Source organism: Panthera leo, chromosome A2 (assembly GCF_018350215.1).
Source record: "Panthera leo isolate Ple1 chromosome A2, P.leo_Ple1_pat1.1, whole genome shotgun sequence".
Taxonomy (NCBI): domain Eukaryota; kingdom Metazoa; phylum Chordata; class Mammalia; order Carnivora; family Felidae; genus Panthera; species Panthera leo.
The window spans coordinates 57,006,550-57,024,976 of record NC_056680.1 but is presented as its reverse complement, the minus strand read 5'-3'; the positions used below and the strand labels follow the sequence as shown (position 1 = coordinate 57,024,976).

The following is an 18,427-nucleotide window of genomic DNA, read 5'->3' as shown; positions in this document are numbered from 1 at the left end:
ACATTAACAGCGAGAAAACCCAAATTCCAGTCTTATACCGCTGTACTTTGGATATTAAAACTCATTCGTTGCAACAAGATGAATTTTTAAAAAGATATGCAGTCCCTTCTTTCTTCCTCCGTGTCCCCTCCCACGTTGATACATACTTATTTGGACAAGGACATCCAGGGCACTGCATGGGTCTGAGTTCTTGTGACGGGTGTTGGGATGTGCTGACGAGAATCTCTGGCAGGAACCAAGGTCTCCCAGCCATAGCAATGCTGCCTACAGCCTTCGACCCTCAGACATCATCAGGGATCGCCATGACTCTAGACAGCGGCCTTGCCAAGGGCATTGCCCGCTGCCCAGGTGGTCACATCCAAAGACGCTTACGAAGAGCCAGCCCCTTTCACCTAAGTTTGGATGCTTCCGAAGGGCAGTCCAACTTTCGGGACTGCTCAGAGAGTTGGCTAAGGCTCCCATTGAAGTGTCACTGCTCAACTTCTGCCTGACATCGTTCTCTGCCTCCCCCTTCTCTTCCCCGGGGGTCGATCGCTGCCCTCATAAACTTGTTTCTTACATGCGAAACTCCAGAATCTCGGTCCCGACCATGCATAGCATTTCTTTTGAAAGATTCCCTTCTCGCAAACCTTCTGCAATTTTCCCTTTCGCATTCCTTCAGATTTTGTCCTATGTTTTCCCCTCTTTATTTTTTTTTTAAATTTTGTTTGAGAGAGAGAGAGCACAAGCGGGGGAGGGGGGGAGAGAGAGACACAGAGAGACACTCAGAGAGAGAATCTCAAGCAGGCTCCACTTGGAGCCTGACAAGGGGCTCAATCCCACAACTCTGGGATTATGACTTGCGCAGAGGTCAAGAGCAGGATGCTCAACAGACTGAGCCACCCAGGTACCCCAAGTTTTCCCTCTTTGAATAACCAGTCTCACTTTCATTAAATACAGAATTTTTTCGCTTATTTTTTCAAGTAGCCTTAATTACATTTATTAAAATTATTTACATCTGTCTGTCTGTCCTTCGCTTGCCCATAAAGCTTCAGAAGCCATTGGACAGGGCTCTCACGTCTTTTTCTTTTCCATCACATTTTGTGACAGTCACAACACCAACAGCTGGTTTGACTTACAGTAAACACAAGCAGAGTGAAACTATCATATTTAATGTTGGCAATTCTAAAGACTTATGTCCATTTGAACTAAACGAACAACGTTACATTAGCTTTCATACCAAATATTATCCAAGATCACTTGAACTTGAAAGACACCTGGGGTTAGTTTCTATCTTTCTGAGTTTTAGAATGCCCAGTTCTTTTTTTTCTTTTAATTGTTTTAATGTTTATTTACTTTTGAGAGAGAGAGAGAGACAGAGAGAGACAGAGCGTGAATGGGGGAGGATTAGAGAGAGAGGGAGACACAGAATCTCAAGCAGGCTCCAGGCTCTGAGTCCTCAGCACAGAGCCCTACGTGGGGCACGAACCCACAGACCACAAGATCATGACCTGAGCTGAAGTCAGACGCTTAACCGACCGAGCCACCCAGGCACCCCTAGAACACCCAGTTCTTACAAGCACTTGCCTTCAAACCAGCTAAGTAGAGCACTTTAACAAATTAATTTTCACAACCACCACCCGGAGGTAGAGAAACTATCTCACATTTACAACATACATAGACACACGTACCATTCCACAAACAGGGTGCAAGCAAAACCTTAAAGGCCCAGTTGCCTAATATCTCCCTTTTCCAAAACACAGCTAAGTGCAAGATGGTCTTACCATTTATGGATCCCTTCATCGGTCATCTTTCTCAGGAGTCTGATGAATATTGTGGTGGAGCAGAGTTGCCAAAAACAAACGATGGCCTCGTTTGGGAGACTCCAGCCCATAGGGCTGGATGTGCAGATAGATTGTCCTTTCCCAGCGTCCAATGAGGACATGGCTTGTTGTATTCAAAGATGCCCAAAGCAGTCAAAGCAGCTGACAGACCAATTGAAGCCCAGGTTACCTCCGTGAATTTTCCCCTCCCCACCCCACCCCCTGCCCCGCTTCAGCTGTGTCCAGTCTGCGGTGTGGCCCATCCGTTGTGGACGGAGGCTCTCAGAAGAGGTCCATAGATGTTCAGCCTGATTCTGGAGACACTACTGGTCCTCTCTTTCCACAGACAAGAGAAAGGTCTCTTTTGTCGCTGAGAAAATAACTCATGTGGCTGGATATTTTCGAAAACTCCTCTGGTGACTGTCTGGAAGGTGGCCCAGAGATATTTAGGGTGCATCAAAGCAATGCCGGCCTGATGGAATTAGTTAGGAAGTGTTCTTTCTCCTGAATTTTTTGGAAGAGTTTGAGAAGATTGGTGTCAATTCTTCCAATGTTTGGTAGAATTCACCAGTGCGGCTGTCAGATCCGGGGCTTTTTTTTGTCAAGTGGTCTTCGATTACAGCCTCAATCTCCTCCCTAGTTATGTACGAATCTCTTCCGATTTTCTCTTTCTTTGTGATTTAGTCTTGGTAGGTTTTCTAGGTCTAGAGATTTGTCCATTGTATCTGGATTCTCCAATGAGCTGGAATACACTTGTTGATAGCACTCTAACCCTTTCTACGTCTGTAAGGAGTAAAAAGACCCTCTGTTTCATTTATCTCTGCTCTAATCTTTATTATTTCCTTCCCTTTGCTACCTTTGGCTTTTTCTAGTTTCTTAAGTTGCACATCTATGGTGTTGATTTAAGATCTGTCTTGATGTTTACTGTGAGCGTTTACAGCTATAAATTTCCCCCTCACCACTGCTTTGTTGTTTTCCAGGAGTTTTGACGCGTCGTGTTTCATTTCCCTTCACCTCTACGTATTTTCTCATTCCACTGTGATTTCTTCTTCGACACATTGGTTCTTTGAGAGTGTGTTTTCAGTTTTCACAGCTTTTTAAATTTTCCACTCTTCCTTCTGTTACCGATTTCTGACTTCATCTTCTTGTGGTTGGAAAAGATACTTTGTATGATATCTATCTTGTAAAATCTACTGAGACTTAACTCGCGACCTAATGCAAAGTCTGTCTCAGAGAAGGTCCCTCGTGCCGTTATTGTTGGGTGGGGTCCCGTGCCCGTCTGTTAGATCTGGCTGGGCTGTCGTGTTCTTCAAATCCTCTTTGTCCTTACTTACCTTCTGTCTGGTTGTTCTGTCCATTATTGACAGTGGGATATTGAAGGCTCCAATGATTATTATAGAACTATTTTTCCCTTCAGTTCTGTCGATAATGGCCTCTCATTATGTGTGTAAATGTTTATCATTTTTTCTTCTTGCTGTACTGAACCTCTTAATTCATATAAAATGTCCTTCTTTGTCTCTTGTAACATTTTCTGATTTAACGTCTGTTTTGTCTGGTATTATTACAGCCACTCCACCCTTTCTTTTGGTTACTATTTGCATGGATTATCTTTTTCCTTCCTTTCATGTTCAACTTTTTTGTGTCTTTGGATCTGAGTCCCTTGTAGGTAACAGATAGTTGGATCCTATGTTTTTATCCATTTCACTAATCTGTTTAATCTGCTTACATTTAAAGTCATTACTGATAAGGAAGGAATTCCTTCTGTGGTTTGCTCTTTGTTTTCTATATGCCTTAATTGCTTTCGGTCTCAAATTTTCTGCATGACTATCTTCTTTTGCATTTAGTTGATTTTTTTTGTTGTGAAACATTTTAATTCCTTTCTCATTTCCTTTTGTGTATGTTCTGTGGCGTGTGTGTGTGTGTGTGTGTGTGTGTGTGTGGTTGTGTGTGGTTACCATGGGATTGCTTTTAACATCCTAAAGTTACAACATTGTAATGTCAATTTATACCAGCTTAACCTCAATAACACATGAAAACTCCGCTACTTTACAGCCCTGACCCCACCTTCTTTCAGTTGTTAATGTCACAAAATTACATCTTTATGCATCTTGTGTCCAAAAGCATAGATGAATAATTAGGTTTTTAAATATATCAGTCTCTTAACATAGAGAACCAAAAGTAGAGCTACAGACCAAAGTCATAACAGTACTAGCGTTCATAATTGTCTGTCTGCTTACTTTTACCGGAGATTATTTCTTCAGAAGGCTTCGAGTTACTTGTTCAGTGCCCTTTCATTTCAACCTGAAGGACCCCCTTCACTGCAGGGCCGGTCTAGTCATCAAGGCAAGGCTTTCAGCTTTGGTTGATCTGGGAATGTCTTCATTTCTTCCTCATTTTTGAAGGACAGTTTTCCCAAATGTAGGATTCTTGGTTGACAGCTTTTTTCCTTCAATGCTTTCAACACATCAACCCATGCCTTCTAGCCTCCAAGGTTTCTGATGAGAAATCTCCTCACAACCTTATCAGTGAAAATATGATGAAAAGCAATGTTCCTCTGAGCTTTATAGATGTTAATAATGAGCCTTATCGTGTTTTACACAACACAACATTTCCTTATACATTGTAGCACCATTTTGAGACCAGGAACTGAGTATTTTAAGTGTAGACATTACGAGGTCTATACAAGCCAAAATTGCAGTTTTCTAAACTTGAAGTGAAAAGGCCACTGAACCATCTTATAGATTTTGATTTCTAACAAAGTAAATATCAATCTTGAAAAGCCCACACAAACAAACAAAAAGCCCATTGGGGGTCTTTTTTTTTTTATTGAGTAAAGGGGTTTTGGGGATAAAAAGTGAGGAAACCACTGTGGTCTCAGACATCCCCAGCCATGATTGCATAATTGGCCCATTTCTTGCTGTGCCCTCACAAAGCCCCATGGTGAAGTCATGGCAAGACCTGTCTATATAAGACCCTGGCTCGGCTGGGTGTTTGGTCTTTACAGCCCAGGAAGCTTTGGTGACCTGTCGGCCTTTGACCCTAGCTAGTTTGTTTTCGATTCTCTTTTTTTCATTTTGTTTGTTTTTTTATTTTCATTTTTCTTTTTTCTCTACTCCTTTTCTCTCCCAATTTTTTTTGCCTTTTTCTGTTTTTACTTTTTTCTTTTTTTTCTCCTTTTTTAGTTTTTCTTTTTCTCAATTTTTCTTCATTTCCTCCCTTCATTTTCTTTGTGTGTGTGTGTGTGTGTGTGTGTGTGTGTGTGAGTGTGTGTGTGTGCGCGTGTGTGTTTTTCATTTGTTTTTTTTTGTGTTAGCGTTTTAGTACAGTTAGTATAGTTCATATTGTTAGTATAGTTCATATTGTTAGTATAGTTCATGTTGTTAGTATAGTTCATAAGCATAGTATTGTTAGTATTGTTAGTATTTTGTAGGTTGGTATTGTTGGTTAGCATAGTCCGTGTAATTAGCATTATTTAGCGTTAGTATAGTTAGTAGGTCACCATGCTTCAGGGGCGTAAGGCCATTACCGCTGGTGAGGAGGACTTCTGTATTTACGAGATCCCCGAGATCACCAGTGAGGGCAGCATCCCCCCCAGGAAGCAGTCTGATGTGACGTTCATCAAGAAAACCCAGAAGGACCCCGCTGGCCTCCAGGGACTTTGTCGTGAAGCCCAGAATATGAAGACCTCAAGTCACCCAAGTGTTGTCAAGTCACTTGAGGTGATCAACACCAAGGAAACGTTGGTTCTCCTTGCAGAATATGTAAGCAGAGACAACCTGCGTGATGATTCTACGCACCGTGGTCAAGTGACGGAGGAGGTTCCAGACACATTCTGCCGGCTGTTATCGGTGGTGGAGTACTGCCACCAACAAGGTATGATCGGCGGGTATCTGAAGTTAGAGACCTTGCTTTTTGGCAAGAAGCTGAAGGTAAAACGCACGGGGGTTGGACTGAGCATCCAGTTTGCTGGCTACAAACTCCACACTTTCTGGGACAGCCCCCCTTATTCTGCCCCGCGACTCTTCCTGCAGCAAAGGGAGGACACCCCTTCCGTAAACTCTGGGAGCCTGGGGGTGGTTTGGTACTGCTTGGCCACCGGGTTGGAGCCGTTTGAGGGGGAAGTCTTCTGGGACGTGGAACGAAATATTGAAAACCGGGAACACAGTGCTTTGATTTTCATGTCCCTGGAGAGTGAAAACCTGTGGTACACGTTGACAACTATCCAGCCCACGATCAGGACACCAAGAAGAATCTGCTGCTGGGGCCCCATCCCAACCTGTTCCAGCACAGGCCTGTCCTCAGAGCAGAGTAGTCTGACCTCTGAAGGGACTACTATAGTGACCACGATTAGCGGGCCCAGATGCAACTCGCCAGCCACAAACTCCGACACCAGCAGTGAATACAGGCAGCCAAGGAGGATGTCCCTAGAGCCAAAAAATCAGGTTCTCAAACATCTCAATAAATTAAAAAATGTATTTAAGAAAAATAAAATACAACCCCCAAAAAACAAATAAATGAGAGCCATGAGAGCCACGTGTCCATGCCTTTATTTTATTTTGTTTTTTAACTTTAAAGGAAAAATGTTTGTTTTGAAAGAGAAGGGACAGTGCGAGTGGGGGAGGGACAGAGAGAGAATCCCAAGTCTACTCTGTGCTATCAGCTCGGAGCCCGACACGGGGCTCCAGCTCACAAAACTGAGATGGCGACCTGAGCAAGACCAAGAGTGGGACGCTTGAGCCACTGAGGCCCACCCAGGAGCCCCGTCCCTGCGTTTTAAGTGCAGGGAACGATGCTGAGCTCCAGGAAGCCCGGGGACATGGCACAGGAGATTGGCCAGGGCGACGGGTGGGACCAGATCCAGAACAGCTTCACAGGCTGGAGGAGTGTCGGTGGGAGAGTGACCTGCTGGATGTGGAGTTGTAGGAAGCACAAGGTGGAGGTGGTGAAGTTTTGGAGTGATGGGGGGTTCGTGGGTCTGGAGCCGATGGCCAAGGAAGAATTCGTGAAGAAGTCTTTGGTGCAAAAAGGTGATTTTATTAAAGCACGGGGACAGGTCCATGGGCAGGGAGAGCTGCACTGGCGTCGTGACGGGTAGCTCATTATATACCCTCAGGTTGGGAGGGGGTTAGGGAGAGAGCCAGAATTCCTTGGAGACTTACTCTAGGACTCAAGGTTCCAGGACCTTGAGGGGCTAGCTGTTGCCAGGAAAACGCCATTTCTTGCCGTTTAATGAAACCTCAGCCATGAGACCCTTTAGATGGATCTGGGCAGGCCATAAGTGTGGAGGATGATTGCCAGCATATATGTTGCGGGGGTTAGGATGAAGTAGATTTGTCATTATTTGTCATAATGGCGTGTGGGCAGCGGGGGCCCCGGTGGTGGGTCACAATGGGGTATGGGCAGCGGGAGTCCGGGGGGTGGGTCACAATGGGGTATGGGCAGCGGGAGCCCCAGGGGTGGGTCACAATGGGGTGTGGGCAGCGGGAGCCCCGGGGGTGGGTCACAATGGGGTGTGGGCAGCGGGAGCCCGGGGGGTGGGTCACAATGGGGTGTGGGCAGCGGGAGCCCCGGGGGTGGGTCACAATGGCGTGTGGGCAATGGGAGCCCCGGGTCCCCTTCCAGGGACTGCCCACCTGGTGGGGAAGGAATGAGCTGGGTGCAAACACTCTGGATATCACCCTCTCTTTCCTGTGCACCCACTGGGGACCAGACCTCAGCCGGTGGATGTCCCAGCTCTCCCTACCCCACCCTCCCCCCTTCTGTCCCCCTCCTCCCTTCTGCCCTGGCTCCGGACTCACCTGCTCTCACTGGCCACAGGTGCAGGGTCCATCATGGCCCCCTTCCTTTCATGTCTCACTTTGGCCACCTCCAGAAGCTGACTTGGATGACCACGCATAGCAGGCTCTTTTTGCCCAGATGTTGGGTCAACAGTAATCCACTTATCTCACTGGAAAGTCTTAAGACACCACATAAAACCAAATCATGGCTCTGTGCCCTCTGTATACATGACAGAGAACCCCAGTATAACAGACAGGTGAGGAAGGAGGTGGGGTGAGATCAGAGGGTCCCTAGTAATGGCCCCCGAGTTGTAACTACTGAGAGGCTTGTCACCTCTGGGTGCCCCAGGAGATTCACTCCTCTCTCCCCTTCATCTCCGACCAGAAACACTCCAGATTTGTGCCAGCAGACTGGTTGACTGTACTGTGTTTTAAAGGACAAGGAGTGCGTAATTCACTCATTTATTCACTCAACAAACACGTTTACATGATGGTATATATGGTGGAGGTTCCATGGGGCACAGGACCCAGTTCCTGCCCTTCAGAGCTGAGGCCACCGGGAATAGGTAAGGGAGCGTGGAGTGCAGTTCCAGAGTCAGGTTCAGATCGCAGCTCTACCCCGACTCGCCGTGTGACCTTGGGGAAGTCACTTAGCCTCTCGGGGCCTCAGTCTTCCCACCTATAAAATGCATACGCTAGTGATGCCCGCCTCGAGGACAGCTGTGAAATTGAAATAAGGTCATTTAGAGAAGCTCTGGGAACACTGCCCAGGGCAAAGTGCGGCAAGTATTTACTGCTCATTTAGCGGCCATTACTGAGCACCTACTATGTGCCAGGCACCAGGGATGCAGCAGTAGGCCCGGAGGGGTAGACAGGTGAGCAGTGCGGAATACCCAGGAGACCCCAGGTGTGGGAAAGCAGAGGCTCCTGGGGATCACACTCCCTCCACCTTTCCCTGCCCTGAACCTACAGCTGCTGGCCCCTCCTGCTCACCTGCCAGCCAGACCCCATTGTCCTGCGGCATCTGGGGAGCGCTTTGCCAGTTGCCTGCCTCAAAGGTGCACTTGTCCTAGCTCTTGCCAGCTGGGGGACCTCAGGACACTGCCTTGGCCTCTCATCACCTGCTTTCTTTCTGTGAGGGAGGACCCAGCCCCTTCCACGGGGGTTCAGCGAGGAGCAGGGGACAGAGTGGATGGCATCCAGCCAGCAGGGTCAGCTCCTGCGGTGACAGGGAAGCAGCTGGTCAGCTTTAAATACACCTGCAGCTCCCCTGTGGCTCGCGGAGCCTCGTGATCTGTGGTCTGCAGAGGTGGCCCAGGGCGGGTGATCTATCTGTGCCCCAGGTGTGGTGGAGGGGGTTAATTAAAAAGGTGGCTGGGAGATGAATTTCTGGAAACACAAATTGGAAACCAGTGGAAGCTATTGATCTGCCTAATGGGAAGCCGATGGTTTCTGAGCGTGCAGACAGCTCCGGCACAGGCAGGTGGCAGGAATGATGTGGCCCCTTCCCCGAGATGATCGGTCCCAGGTGCACTGGGAACATGGGTCGGGGAAGGGCCGAGGAGGTGCCCACAGCCTCCCGGTGGGGCCCTGGGGTACTGATTCTGGCTCAGAGCTGGGGAGCCCGCTGCGTTTCTGCTTGGGGTCCTCATCAGAGGAGCTCCTATCCTGCCTCAGTTTCCTCATCTGGAAACTCCTGACCCCTGGTATTATTGTCAGGTTAAGTGGGTTGTGACAAATCCCGTCCTCAGTGCTGGGTACACGGGAGTAAACACCCTGGCCCACATCTCAGCCCTCCTGGAGCTCACACTCTAGTGGGTGCGACACACAATGAGCAGATACAGTTTCAGGGAGAACTGCCTGTGCAAAGGCCTTGAGGGGGGAGGACCCGGTGGCCTGCAGTTGGCAACAGTAGCCTGGGATGTGAATAGACATCACCGTGGCAATCCACAAATACCCCCCAAATTTCAGATCCCCACACCCCCAGGGGACTGCGGCACCATTGCGGAGAACCGGTGATGTGGATCTGCTCGTTTCCTTTTCACGGAGTCCCTGCGGCATACACGTAATTTTATGCCCGTTACACAAACAAAGTAAAGCTCAGAGACGCTTGGCCAGGGCTGAAGGCCACACAGCTAGGAAACCGAGCCTCCAGTGCAGTGCTTTGCCACAGCTCATGGAGCGGGCGTGGCTGTATTCCTTTGGTGTCCCCGCACTATCACAGCAGGGCTGGGCCCAGGGCCTGGCTCAGCAGCCCCGGCCCATCTTGGGCTGCGCTGCTCTAGAATGTAGGCAGGTGACTGTTCACACTGCCCCTGGTGAGTGGATGCCATTGAGGCGTGGGCAGACTTTATCAAGCGCCGGCTGGTGCCTGGGCTCCTGTCTCACCGCACCCCCTCCTTCCCTCCCTAGACCAGAGTCATTTTGAAAGCACTTACTCGTGAAATGCTCTCTCAGGATTTGGGTGGGGAAGATGGCCAGTGTTAGTCTGCTTATTGATCGCTGGACTTTATAAGGGTTTATCTCTGAAACAATGAAACTGAAAGATGGCCTCTAAATTTATATCTCCAGCCTATATCTCCACCGCCTCCCCCCCAATTCCAGGCTTTTTAGCACCAGTGGCCCTTCAGGCATCACACTGCCCATCCACCCAAGGGCCTCCTGGGTCTCCGTTTCCTTTCTACTGTCTCAGCAGGGGGAGCTTTTATAAGCACAAACCCCATCATGTTGCTGGTTTGGAACACCCGATGCTTTGCACTTTGCCCAAAATCTAGATTCCCCATCACACCTGCCCCGCCTCCCCCTCTACCTCCCCTGAAGGGGCACTCCCCTTCAGACACTCCGTTCCCCTTGCAGCTCTTCAAGTACACAGGGTGTTCTCTGGCCTCAGGGACTTTGCACTGGCCACTCCCTGTCTGAACCACTAGCATCCCAGGTCTTTGCATGACTGGTGCCTTGTCACTATCCAGGTCTCAGCTCACAGGTCACCTCCTTGGGAAACACTCCCGGACCATCCCCAGACACCTTCACGGCGCGTAGTGCCCTCTCCAAGTATTGAGTGTGCACCTGTGCACAAGCTTCCCGTCTATCCCTACCCCCATGGTAGCAGGATAGGTAGCATTCCTACTTACCGCCCAATCCCCAGGGCCTAGGCCAGGGTTCGGTAAACATTTGTACAATTAATCAATGAACAGAGTGTGAGGCTTTGCAAAAATTCAGCCAGAGACACAACCTGACTTGGCCCGGAATCCTGGGCTTTGCTGGATTTACCCTCACTTGGTGGCATTGTGCTGGGTCTGCCCGCCACCCCCTCCACCAGTCCCAAACCACTGACCTGAGGATAGGTAACCCTGTGGTGTCCTCAGCCCCTGGCTCTGTCCCAGCTCGGAGGGCGGGCCTCAAGGGGATGTCCTGGAGGCCGGTCTGCACTGAAAGTCCAAGCCCTCTGTGTGTGTTGAGGGGAAATGCCTCACCCTGGGCTGCCAACCCCAGCAGAGGAAACCACCCCAACACCCAAGGGGTTAGGACTTGACGATGAAGTTTCACCAGGCAGATGAGGAGAGAGGGAAGAGTGTCCTGGGCAGAGGGAACAGTGTGTGCAAAGGCCTAGATGTAGGAAGAGCCTGGTATAAAGACAGAAGAGGAAAGAGCCAGCCAAACCTCATTTTGGAAGGAGGACTATGGTCTTCATCTGCCTCATTGGATCTCCCCCACCACTCTGTGCTAAGGAGGAGTGGGTGGAGCTTCACTCAAGGTCATGGGGAAGTCTTCTCCCATGGCCCCTTGTACCAGCCTCCTCCCTGCCCTCCCTGTTCCTGCCCTTGCCACCCTGCTATCTGTTCTCAGCACAAAGCCAGAGGGGCCCTCCCAAGGCTCCCACCTTAGAGTAAAGGCCAAGGCCATCCAAAGCCTGCACCAGCCAGTCCTCTGACCACCCCTCCTCAACTGTCCCCATCACTCCCTCTGCACCAGCACAGCGGCCTCCTCGCTGATCCTGGAACACACCAGGCACACTCCTACCTCACTCAGGGCCTTTGCACGTGCTGAGCCCTCTGCCCAGAACCACCTCCTTCATCGCTGGTTCTGCTTTTATAGGGAGACAAGGTGAATTGGGCACGAACAGGGAGCACTTTGAGGTTGAGGGGGCTTTCCTGGTATCTAAAGCTGCCCCAAGGGAGACCTTTTGGGGAACACTGATGGCTATTTTCCTAAAACGTAGGGCCAAGAAGCCCTCCCAGAGCTGGAGCCCCAGGGTGATCTGGGAGAAGTCCCATTTACCTTGGCCTGCTTCATTCCGGTAAATACTGACTGTGGCTTCCCAAAAGATCGAGCTCTGCCAGTGATGTGACTTAAGCGGGGCCTCTAAGGGCTACGGATGCCTGGGCCAGCACTCAGGCACAGAATGGCCACTACCCGTAAGCCCCGCCTGGTGCCGCCTCCGCTCTTTCTGAACAGAGGACGGTAGTGACCTCCGTGACCACCCGAGGGACCTGAGCCTGAAAAGCCTTTGTCCCACTGGCTCTGAGAGGATGCAAGTCTTAGTGGTTTTAAAACGTCAGATTCTCATGAAATGCCATCCAGCACACCTGAAGCGCCTTCCCCTCCCACCCCACCGAGTACTTGTCAGCACCCCCAGGCCGGAGTCTGACACGCCCACGTGCCCAACTCCGGCATCAACTTCCCCAGGTGGCAGACACAGGCAGCCTAGTCCAGCTGCACCCATTCCTGGACCTGAAACTCCACTCAGGTCTCTGCTCAAGTGTCGCCTCCTAACCCCCCTCCCCATCTTATCCCAGTTCCTTCTCCTTCAGGGCACTGTTGGCTACCTGACATGTGACATAGTCATTGTGCAACAGCTTCGTCGGTAGGTAATTTACATACTAGAAAGCTCACCCGCTTAAAGCATGCAAGGCAACGGTTTTAGTATATTCAGAGTTGTGCAACCATCACCACTGTCTAATTTTGTGATGTTTGCATCACCCATAAACCTATACCCATTAATAGTCATTCCCCGTTATTACCCCCGTCTTCCAAGCCCCTGGCAACCACTTACCCATTTCCTGTCTCTGTGGACTCGCCTGTCCTGAATATTCCTATAAACGGGACCATGCGCTCTGTGGTCTTTTGTGACCGACTTCATTCATGGAGCAAAGTGTTATTTCTAATCATCCATTTCCCCCTACCTCAGGGCCTTTGCACTGCTGCTCCCTTTGCCGTGAATGTTCTTCCTCAGATACGTCTGCGGCTCCTTCCTTCACTCCCCTCCTCAGCAAGGTCTTCCCCAACCCCTATTTAAATGGGTAATTCTCGCCCTCTTCCTGGCCCTTCCAACCTTACCAGCTTTGCTTTCCTTCAGAGATCTTAGCTTCCCCCCACTCCCCGACATCGCTGCACTTCCCTATGCTTCTGTTATCAGCCTCCCCAAAAGTCAGGGACCTTGTCTCGCTCACTGCTCAGTGCCCCCAAAAATGGCTGCATGTAATAGCTGCTCTGTGTTGGTTGAATGAAGAAATTCCAGGGTCTTCTGGGATCCTTTTAACCTTATTCAGAGCCAGCCTAGGGTCTGGTGAGGCCATGAGCCACCTGGGGGCAGGCACGCATCAGGAGCGCTATCACCCTGGGATGCTCAGTTTCGGCCTCTAGATGCCGCCACAGTGCTCAGGGTTCCAGGGGCCGAGCTCAGCAAGGGCCTTAAGTGTCCGGGGCCTTCGGTGCCCACGAAGGGCAGCTGGGCATCTCCCACAGTGCCATGGAGCTGGCCATGAGGACAAGGTCTGCAAGCAGGGCTCAGGCCTCAGCCTTCCCCGGTGACAAATGGCTGATAATTAATGTTGGACCTGCACGTTATTAATCAATTTAAAGTCGAGTGCGCAGCCAGAAGCGATTCCGAGGAAAAAAATGTTCAGCCCCACATCCTCCTCATTCTTACTCATCAATCACCAATTTTGCAGGCAGCTTATTAAAATGTAGAGAAAAGCATGGCTGGAGAAATAAAAAGCCCTTAAAGGCCCAGAGATGGTTTATCAGGGTTTTGCAGATGCGGAGGCAAAGGGTGGGGAGAGGGGTGTCAGGAATGGCAGAGCTGAGGGGCCAGGCCCCATTTCACAGAGGGAGGGGCTGAGGCCAGATCCTCAAAGGTGAAGGGCGATGGTGTGAAATCCAGAAGGGTTCATGCCAGCCCAGGAGCATGGCCAGAGGCTCGAGCCCCCAGCCCAGGAGGGGGGTGGAAGGGGGGGAGGGGGGGCGGAGCTTGCATAACATGCCAGCAGAGAGAACGAAGATCCCATGTGGAGGACTTAGTGACCGAGGACAGCGGATCTAGGTCCAAATGCAGGGCAGGGGAAGACCATTGCTTTGGAGTTAGGCAGATCTGGATTCAAACCCCAGCTCTTCTCCCGACCAGTGGTATTAGCGGGTAAGTCGCTTTCTGTCTTGGAGCCTCAACTTCCTCCTGAGCCAGGAGAAAACCAGACCACTCTCAAAGGTTTGCAAGCATGGAAGGAGGCCACGTATACGAAGGCCTGGGAGACTTTAGGCAGAGAATAGATGCTCAGTAAATGAGAACTCTCTCTGAAGGCCCAGAACCGGTCACAGACCACAGCTGGTGTTTCTTCCGTGTCTCCGGAGGGCATGAGGATGTATTTTGAGTCTAGAGCCAAGCAGGTTTGCCCTCTGCTAGGACAGTCTTTCCAAGTACCAGAAGCCTGCTATGCTTTTGCTTGTCCTGTTTCTTGTCTGGGAGTGTGCTTTCTTGTCTCCTTCCCCTAGGGAACTCTTACGCATCCTTCAAAACCTAGCTCATACTGCACCTCCTCTGTGCTGCCTTCCCAGTACTGTCAGTTGCTTGACTTCTGTGTTCCAAACATACTGGATTCTTGCTAGATTGTGAATCCCTTGTGGGAAGGGCCTTGCTTTGTGCCGCCTCAGGCGGTGACATAATACCTTTAATTTGATGAATAACTAAAGGGATGAGCAAATAAATGAATGGCCATTTACCTCTTCCCTGATGTCACTTAGAGGCCTGTCCCTCGCCATCCTTTGCCTCCATGACTGTGAACTTCTCAAGAGCCAGAGCCCGGTCTAGGGGTCTTGCCTTTGTCTGTCTCCCACTGGCCAGGTCCGTTCTTGATACATACTAGCTACTCAAAAGATGTCAGAATGACCGAGAGGGAAAAGAGGAGACGGGAAAGCTGAGCCCATGCTTAGTAAGCACCTACTAAGAGTCAAGGGTGGTGCTGAGCATTTTTACCTGTATGATCCTTTTTTTAGCGTCATACCAAGCTCATGGCGCAGATGTGGATACTGGGGCAGAAGGACCCAGATATGTGCAGGAGCCAGAATTTAAACCACAGAGTCTGAATGGCCCTTGAGAGCTGTTGCCATTTCATGATGATGCCTTCCAAAGGCGTTCATGCATGCATGAGTGACTTAATGAGTACACAGATAAATGAATGAATTACATAGTTCTCAGGAGAAGCCTGCTGCCTCCTTCCTCTCTCACGCCAGTCCCTCTGCCTCCTGCCCAGGCCTTTCTCTGGTACAGCTGGGTCAGTGCTTTTATTTGGGGCTGTAGAATGAGACCTGGCCCGCCCCATGCCTTTGCAGGACTCCTACCTCCCTGCAGATTTTCCTGTGCACCGCCCCCCTCCTAACCCTACCTTTCCTTGCTCTGCAGCTGCTGGCCCTTCCTGCTCCCCTGCCAATCAGACCCCCATTGTCCTGCCACATCTGGACTGCTCTGCAAATTGCCAGCCCCGAAAGGCTCACTCAGCATTCTCTGCAAGAAGACGTCCAGGCTTCATTCACAAACACGCGTTCCTAAAAGGCTGGTGATTGTGTCCTCAGCATCCCCATTGGGGCCTACCTGGAGACTTGGAGTGGCAGAAAAAGCCCCAGATGGCTGGGGAGGGAGGGGTGACGGAGCAGGAAGGGAGCTTGGCCTCTGGGAAGTGCAGGGCATGGATTACAATATCCTTTGCTCCATCAGCCGCCAAAGCCTGTGTTCCTGCCTCTCGAGAGGTAGTGTCTCCCTAATAGGGCTGCAAGGATGTCGGCGGGAAGGCTGTTAACACCCCGAGGGCTGGACCTGCCCCGGGGTTCTGGTTCAAGAAGCCTGGGGTGGACATTTGATGCTTTGGTTAGAGGAACCATGAGGAGGCTTCAGGAAGGGCGAGACCCTGCCCAGCTGGGCTCGCCTCTGGGGAAGGCAGTGACCATCTGGACCGGGTCACACGCAGCCCAGGGGACCCCAGGGACAGGGATGGTGGCAGTCTCTGGCTCATTCGCCTGTGCAGTAAGCCTAGAGCAAGGTGAGGAAGAGGGAGGGTGCTCAGAGAGCAAGATCTGACTGGTGCCAGCTCACTGATGACCATGGTCACTACCATGGTGAAACAGCAGCAGTGGCCCCTCTGAACCCCTACCGTGCGCCAAGTACAGAACACCTACCTCGCTTGGGGTCTGATTTGACATCAGTGAAGCCTTTGTTCGTGAATAATCTGAATGTGCTCCTCTGCTTTCCGGGGAGGCAATGATCGAACTGAACTCCCACCCTCCCTGAATTTCCAGTAGAAGCCCAGAGAGGGCATGCACTCTACCCCAGGTCACACAGCTTAGCAGGTGTAGGACTGACTGAGAGAAGGCCCTCGCGAACATGTGGTTGCTGGAATCAGTTGGCCTGGGTTTGGCTCCTGGGCCCCTCTGCTCAGCCGCGTGGGGAGAGACAGACCCCGAGCTTCACTGTCCTCGGTTTCTACTTCTGTTCTATGGGCCTGAGGAGAAGAAAGAGGCTGCTGTGACCACTCACGCTCAACCCCCCATCAGTGGACGTGGCTGCTTCTCTGCCACCACCTCCTTATGGCAAACGTGAGAGACGAGGAGCCTGAGGGTCAGGGTGAGGCAGTCCCCAGGGTCACACAGTGCAGTCCCCTCCCTGAGACATCGCTCCTCCTCTGGAAGCTGCTTTTAGAGGCTCGTGGCCTCCTGGGAGACCGTGTGCGGGCTGTGCTCACCCTGAACCTGGTGTCAGAGCCGGAGTGACGATCTTCCTGAGCACAGGCAGGGCAGGGCCAGGCCTATAAGCTCCTCACAGGGCTGTGGGAGGCAGGACTCAAAATGCCTTGGATTAAAATACATAAGAAAAACGGACAGTGGAAATTGATAAATGCGAAATTAGTGTCCTCAAGGCAGGATATGGCAGCTGACCAGGCACAGCCCGGCCCACCTCCCCAGGCTCTCAGAGCAGACTGCCGAGGGACACCTTGTGACTTAGGACCTGGGTGGGTCACTGAGAAGTGACAGCATCTGAGTGGGACCTTCAAGTCTGACTTAGTGCATGGGTGAGGCCACTGAGGGGTGACTTTGGACCTGGGTGGGGCTAAAACAATCCCACGCACGGAGATGTTGCCAAAAGGATCCAATCTAGAAACAAGATGTAGGGACTGGCGTGGGTGTGGAGGTGGCGAGCGGTCTCATGGGCAGGCCTGGGAGGGAGCCAGGTCTGTTGGGCCTCTCTGGACCTCCTTGAGTCCCAGAGGTTTGGGGTTTTGCCAGCAACTCTTTCCAGGACTGTGTGGCAGCCACATGCTGCCCTCTGCTGGGACATCGTAGTATTACACCCCATGACATTGGGCTTGGGGCAACACCAGGACTTCCCTGAGAACTTCATGGGGACATCCCTGGGATCCAGAGTCCTCAGGGCTGGCAGAGGCTCCCAAGGCCTTCTTCTGCCCCTGACAGACCCTTGCTTTCTTAGTCACGGAGACGGGAAGCTCACTCCTTTTTGCAGTCAGCTTCAACCCTGCACAGCGCGGATCAGCTTGGCCCCAGAAGGCGTTGCAGTTGGCTCCCTCCTGGTGTCATCTCTGCTCTCTGGGTTTCAGGACTGCCTGTAGAGCCTGGGGGTGCTGAGCTGCCCTCCACCAAGCTGCCCTGCTCCAGACCGGGCTGTCCGGTTCCTCCAGGCCCTGCCCACCCTAGCCCTACACAAGCTGCCTTATGCCTGTTCATCTTCCATGGGGGAGCTCCAGACTAAAGAGACCTGGCAGGAGCTCCAAACAGCTGAACACCACCCCCCCTCCCCTGGAGGGTAAGGCTTTCTCAGGAAAATCCCTGCAGATCTCTCAGACGTGCCTGTGTCTTTGTTTCTATGCCAGAGACGCTCAGTGTCCCTGGACCCAAAGGGAGGCTGACAATGGGCCAGGTTGAGGAATGGCTGGATATGGACAAAGGGGTGAGTGGCCGGCTCAGAGAGGCCAGCCAGGGTGAGGCCGCAGCACAGCCGGGAGCTGGGACTTCTCTGGAGCATCATGGGCAGGTCCCACAGGGGGCTCTCAGTACCTTCCACGCCCAAGTTCCTGCTCCTGCAGGAGCCACAAAGGAGGGTATTCTCAGGGAGGCCAAGGAGAAAGGAGAGGGGAGAGGGAAGTTGGCAGGCTTGGTGGTGAAGGAAGGAAGAGGACCGATCACTTGAGTAAAAAGCCCAGCGACTTTATCCGTCATCATGTAAGCAGACTCGTTCATTTGCTCGTTCCTCAAATATGTTTTGAGTACAAGCACACCTTACCTTATTGCGCTTTGCAGATATTGCATTTTTTTTTTTTTCTTTTTTACCAATCGAAGATTCGTGGTGACCCTGCTTTAAGCAAGTCGCTCGGCACCCTTTCTTCTGAAGCATTTGCTCGCTTCACGTCCCTGTGTCACATCTCAGTAATTCTTGCAGTGTTTTCAAATTTTTTCGTTGTTAATCTATTTGTTCTGGCGATCCGTGATCAGAGATTGTTGAATGTTGCTGCTGTAACTGATTTGAGGTGCCGTGAACCGCGTCCATGAAAGATGGGGAATTTAATCGAA

General features: G+C 51.1%; 2 protein-coding genes across 2 annotated transcripts in view; both read left to right on the top strand.

The window, feature by feature from the left end:
• Positions 1-18,427, top strand: part of LOC122204649 (serine/threonine-protein kinase SIK2-like) — a 60,969-nt gene that overhangs the window by 16,440 nt on the left and 26,102 nt on the right. The window lies entirely within an intron of this gene.
• LOC122204705 (serine/threonine-protein kinase SIK2-like) lies at positions 5,038-6,331 on the top strand. The gene is made up of 2 exons (XM_042912311.1): positions 5,038-5,675; positions 5,993-6,331. The coding sequence occupies exons 1-2, from the start codon at positions 5,303-5,305 to the stop codon at positions 5,995-5,997; spliced, it is 378 nt and encodes a 125-aa protein (XP_042768245.1). The 5' UTR covers positions 5,038-5,302; the 3' UTR covers positions 5,998-6,331.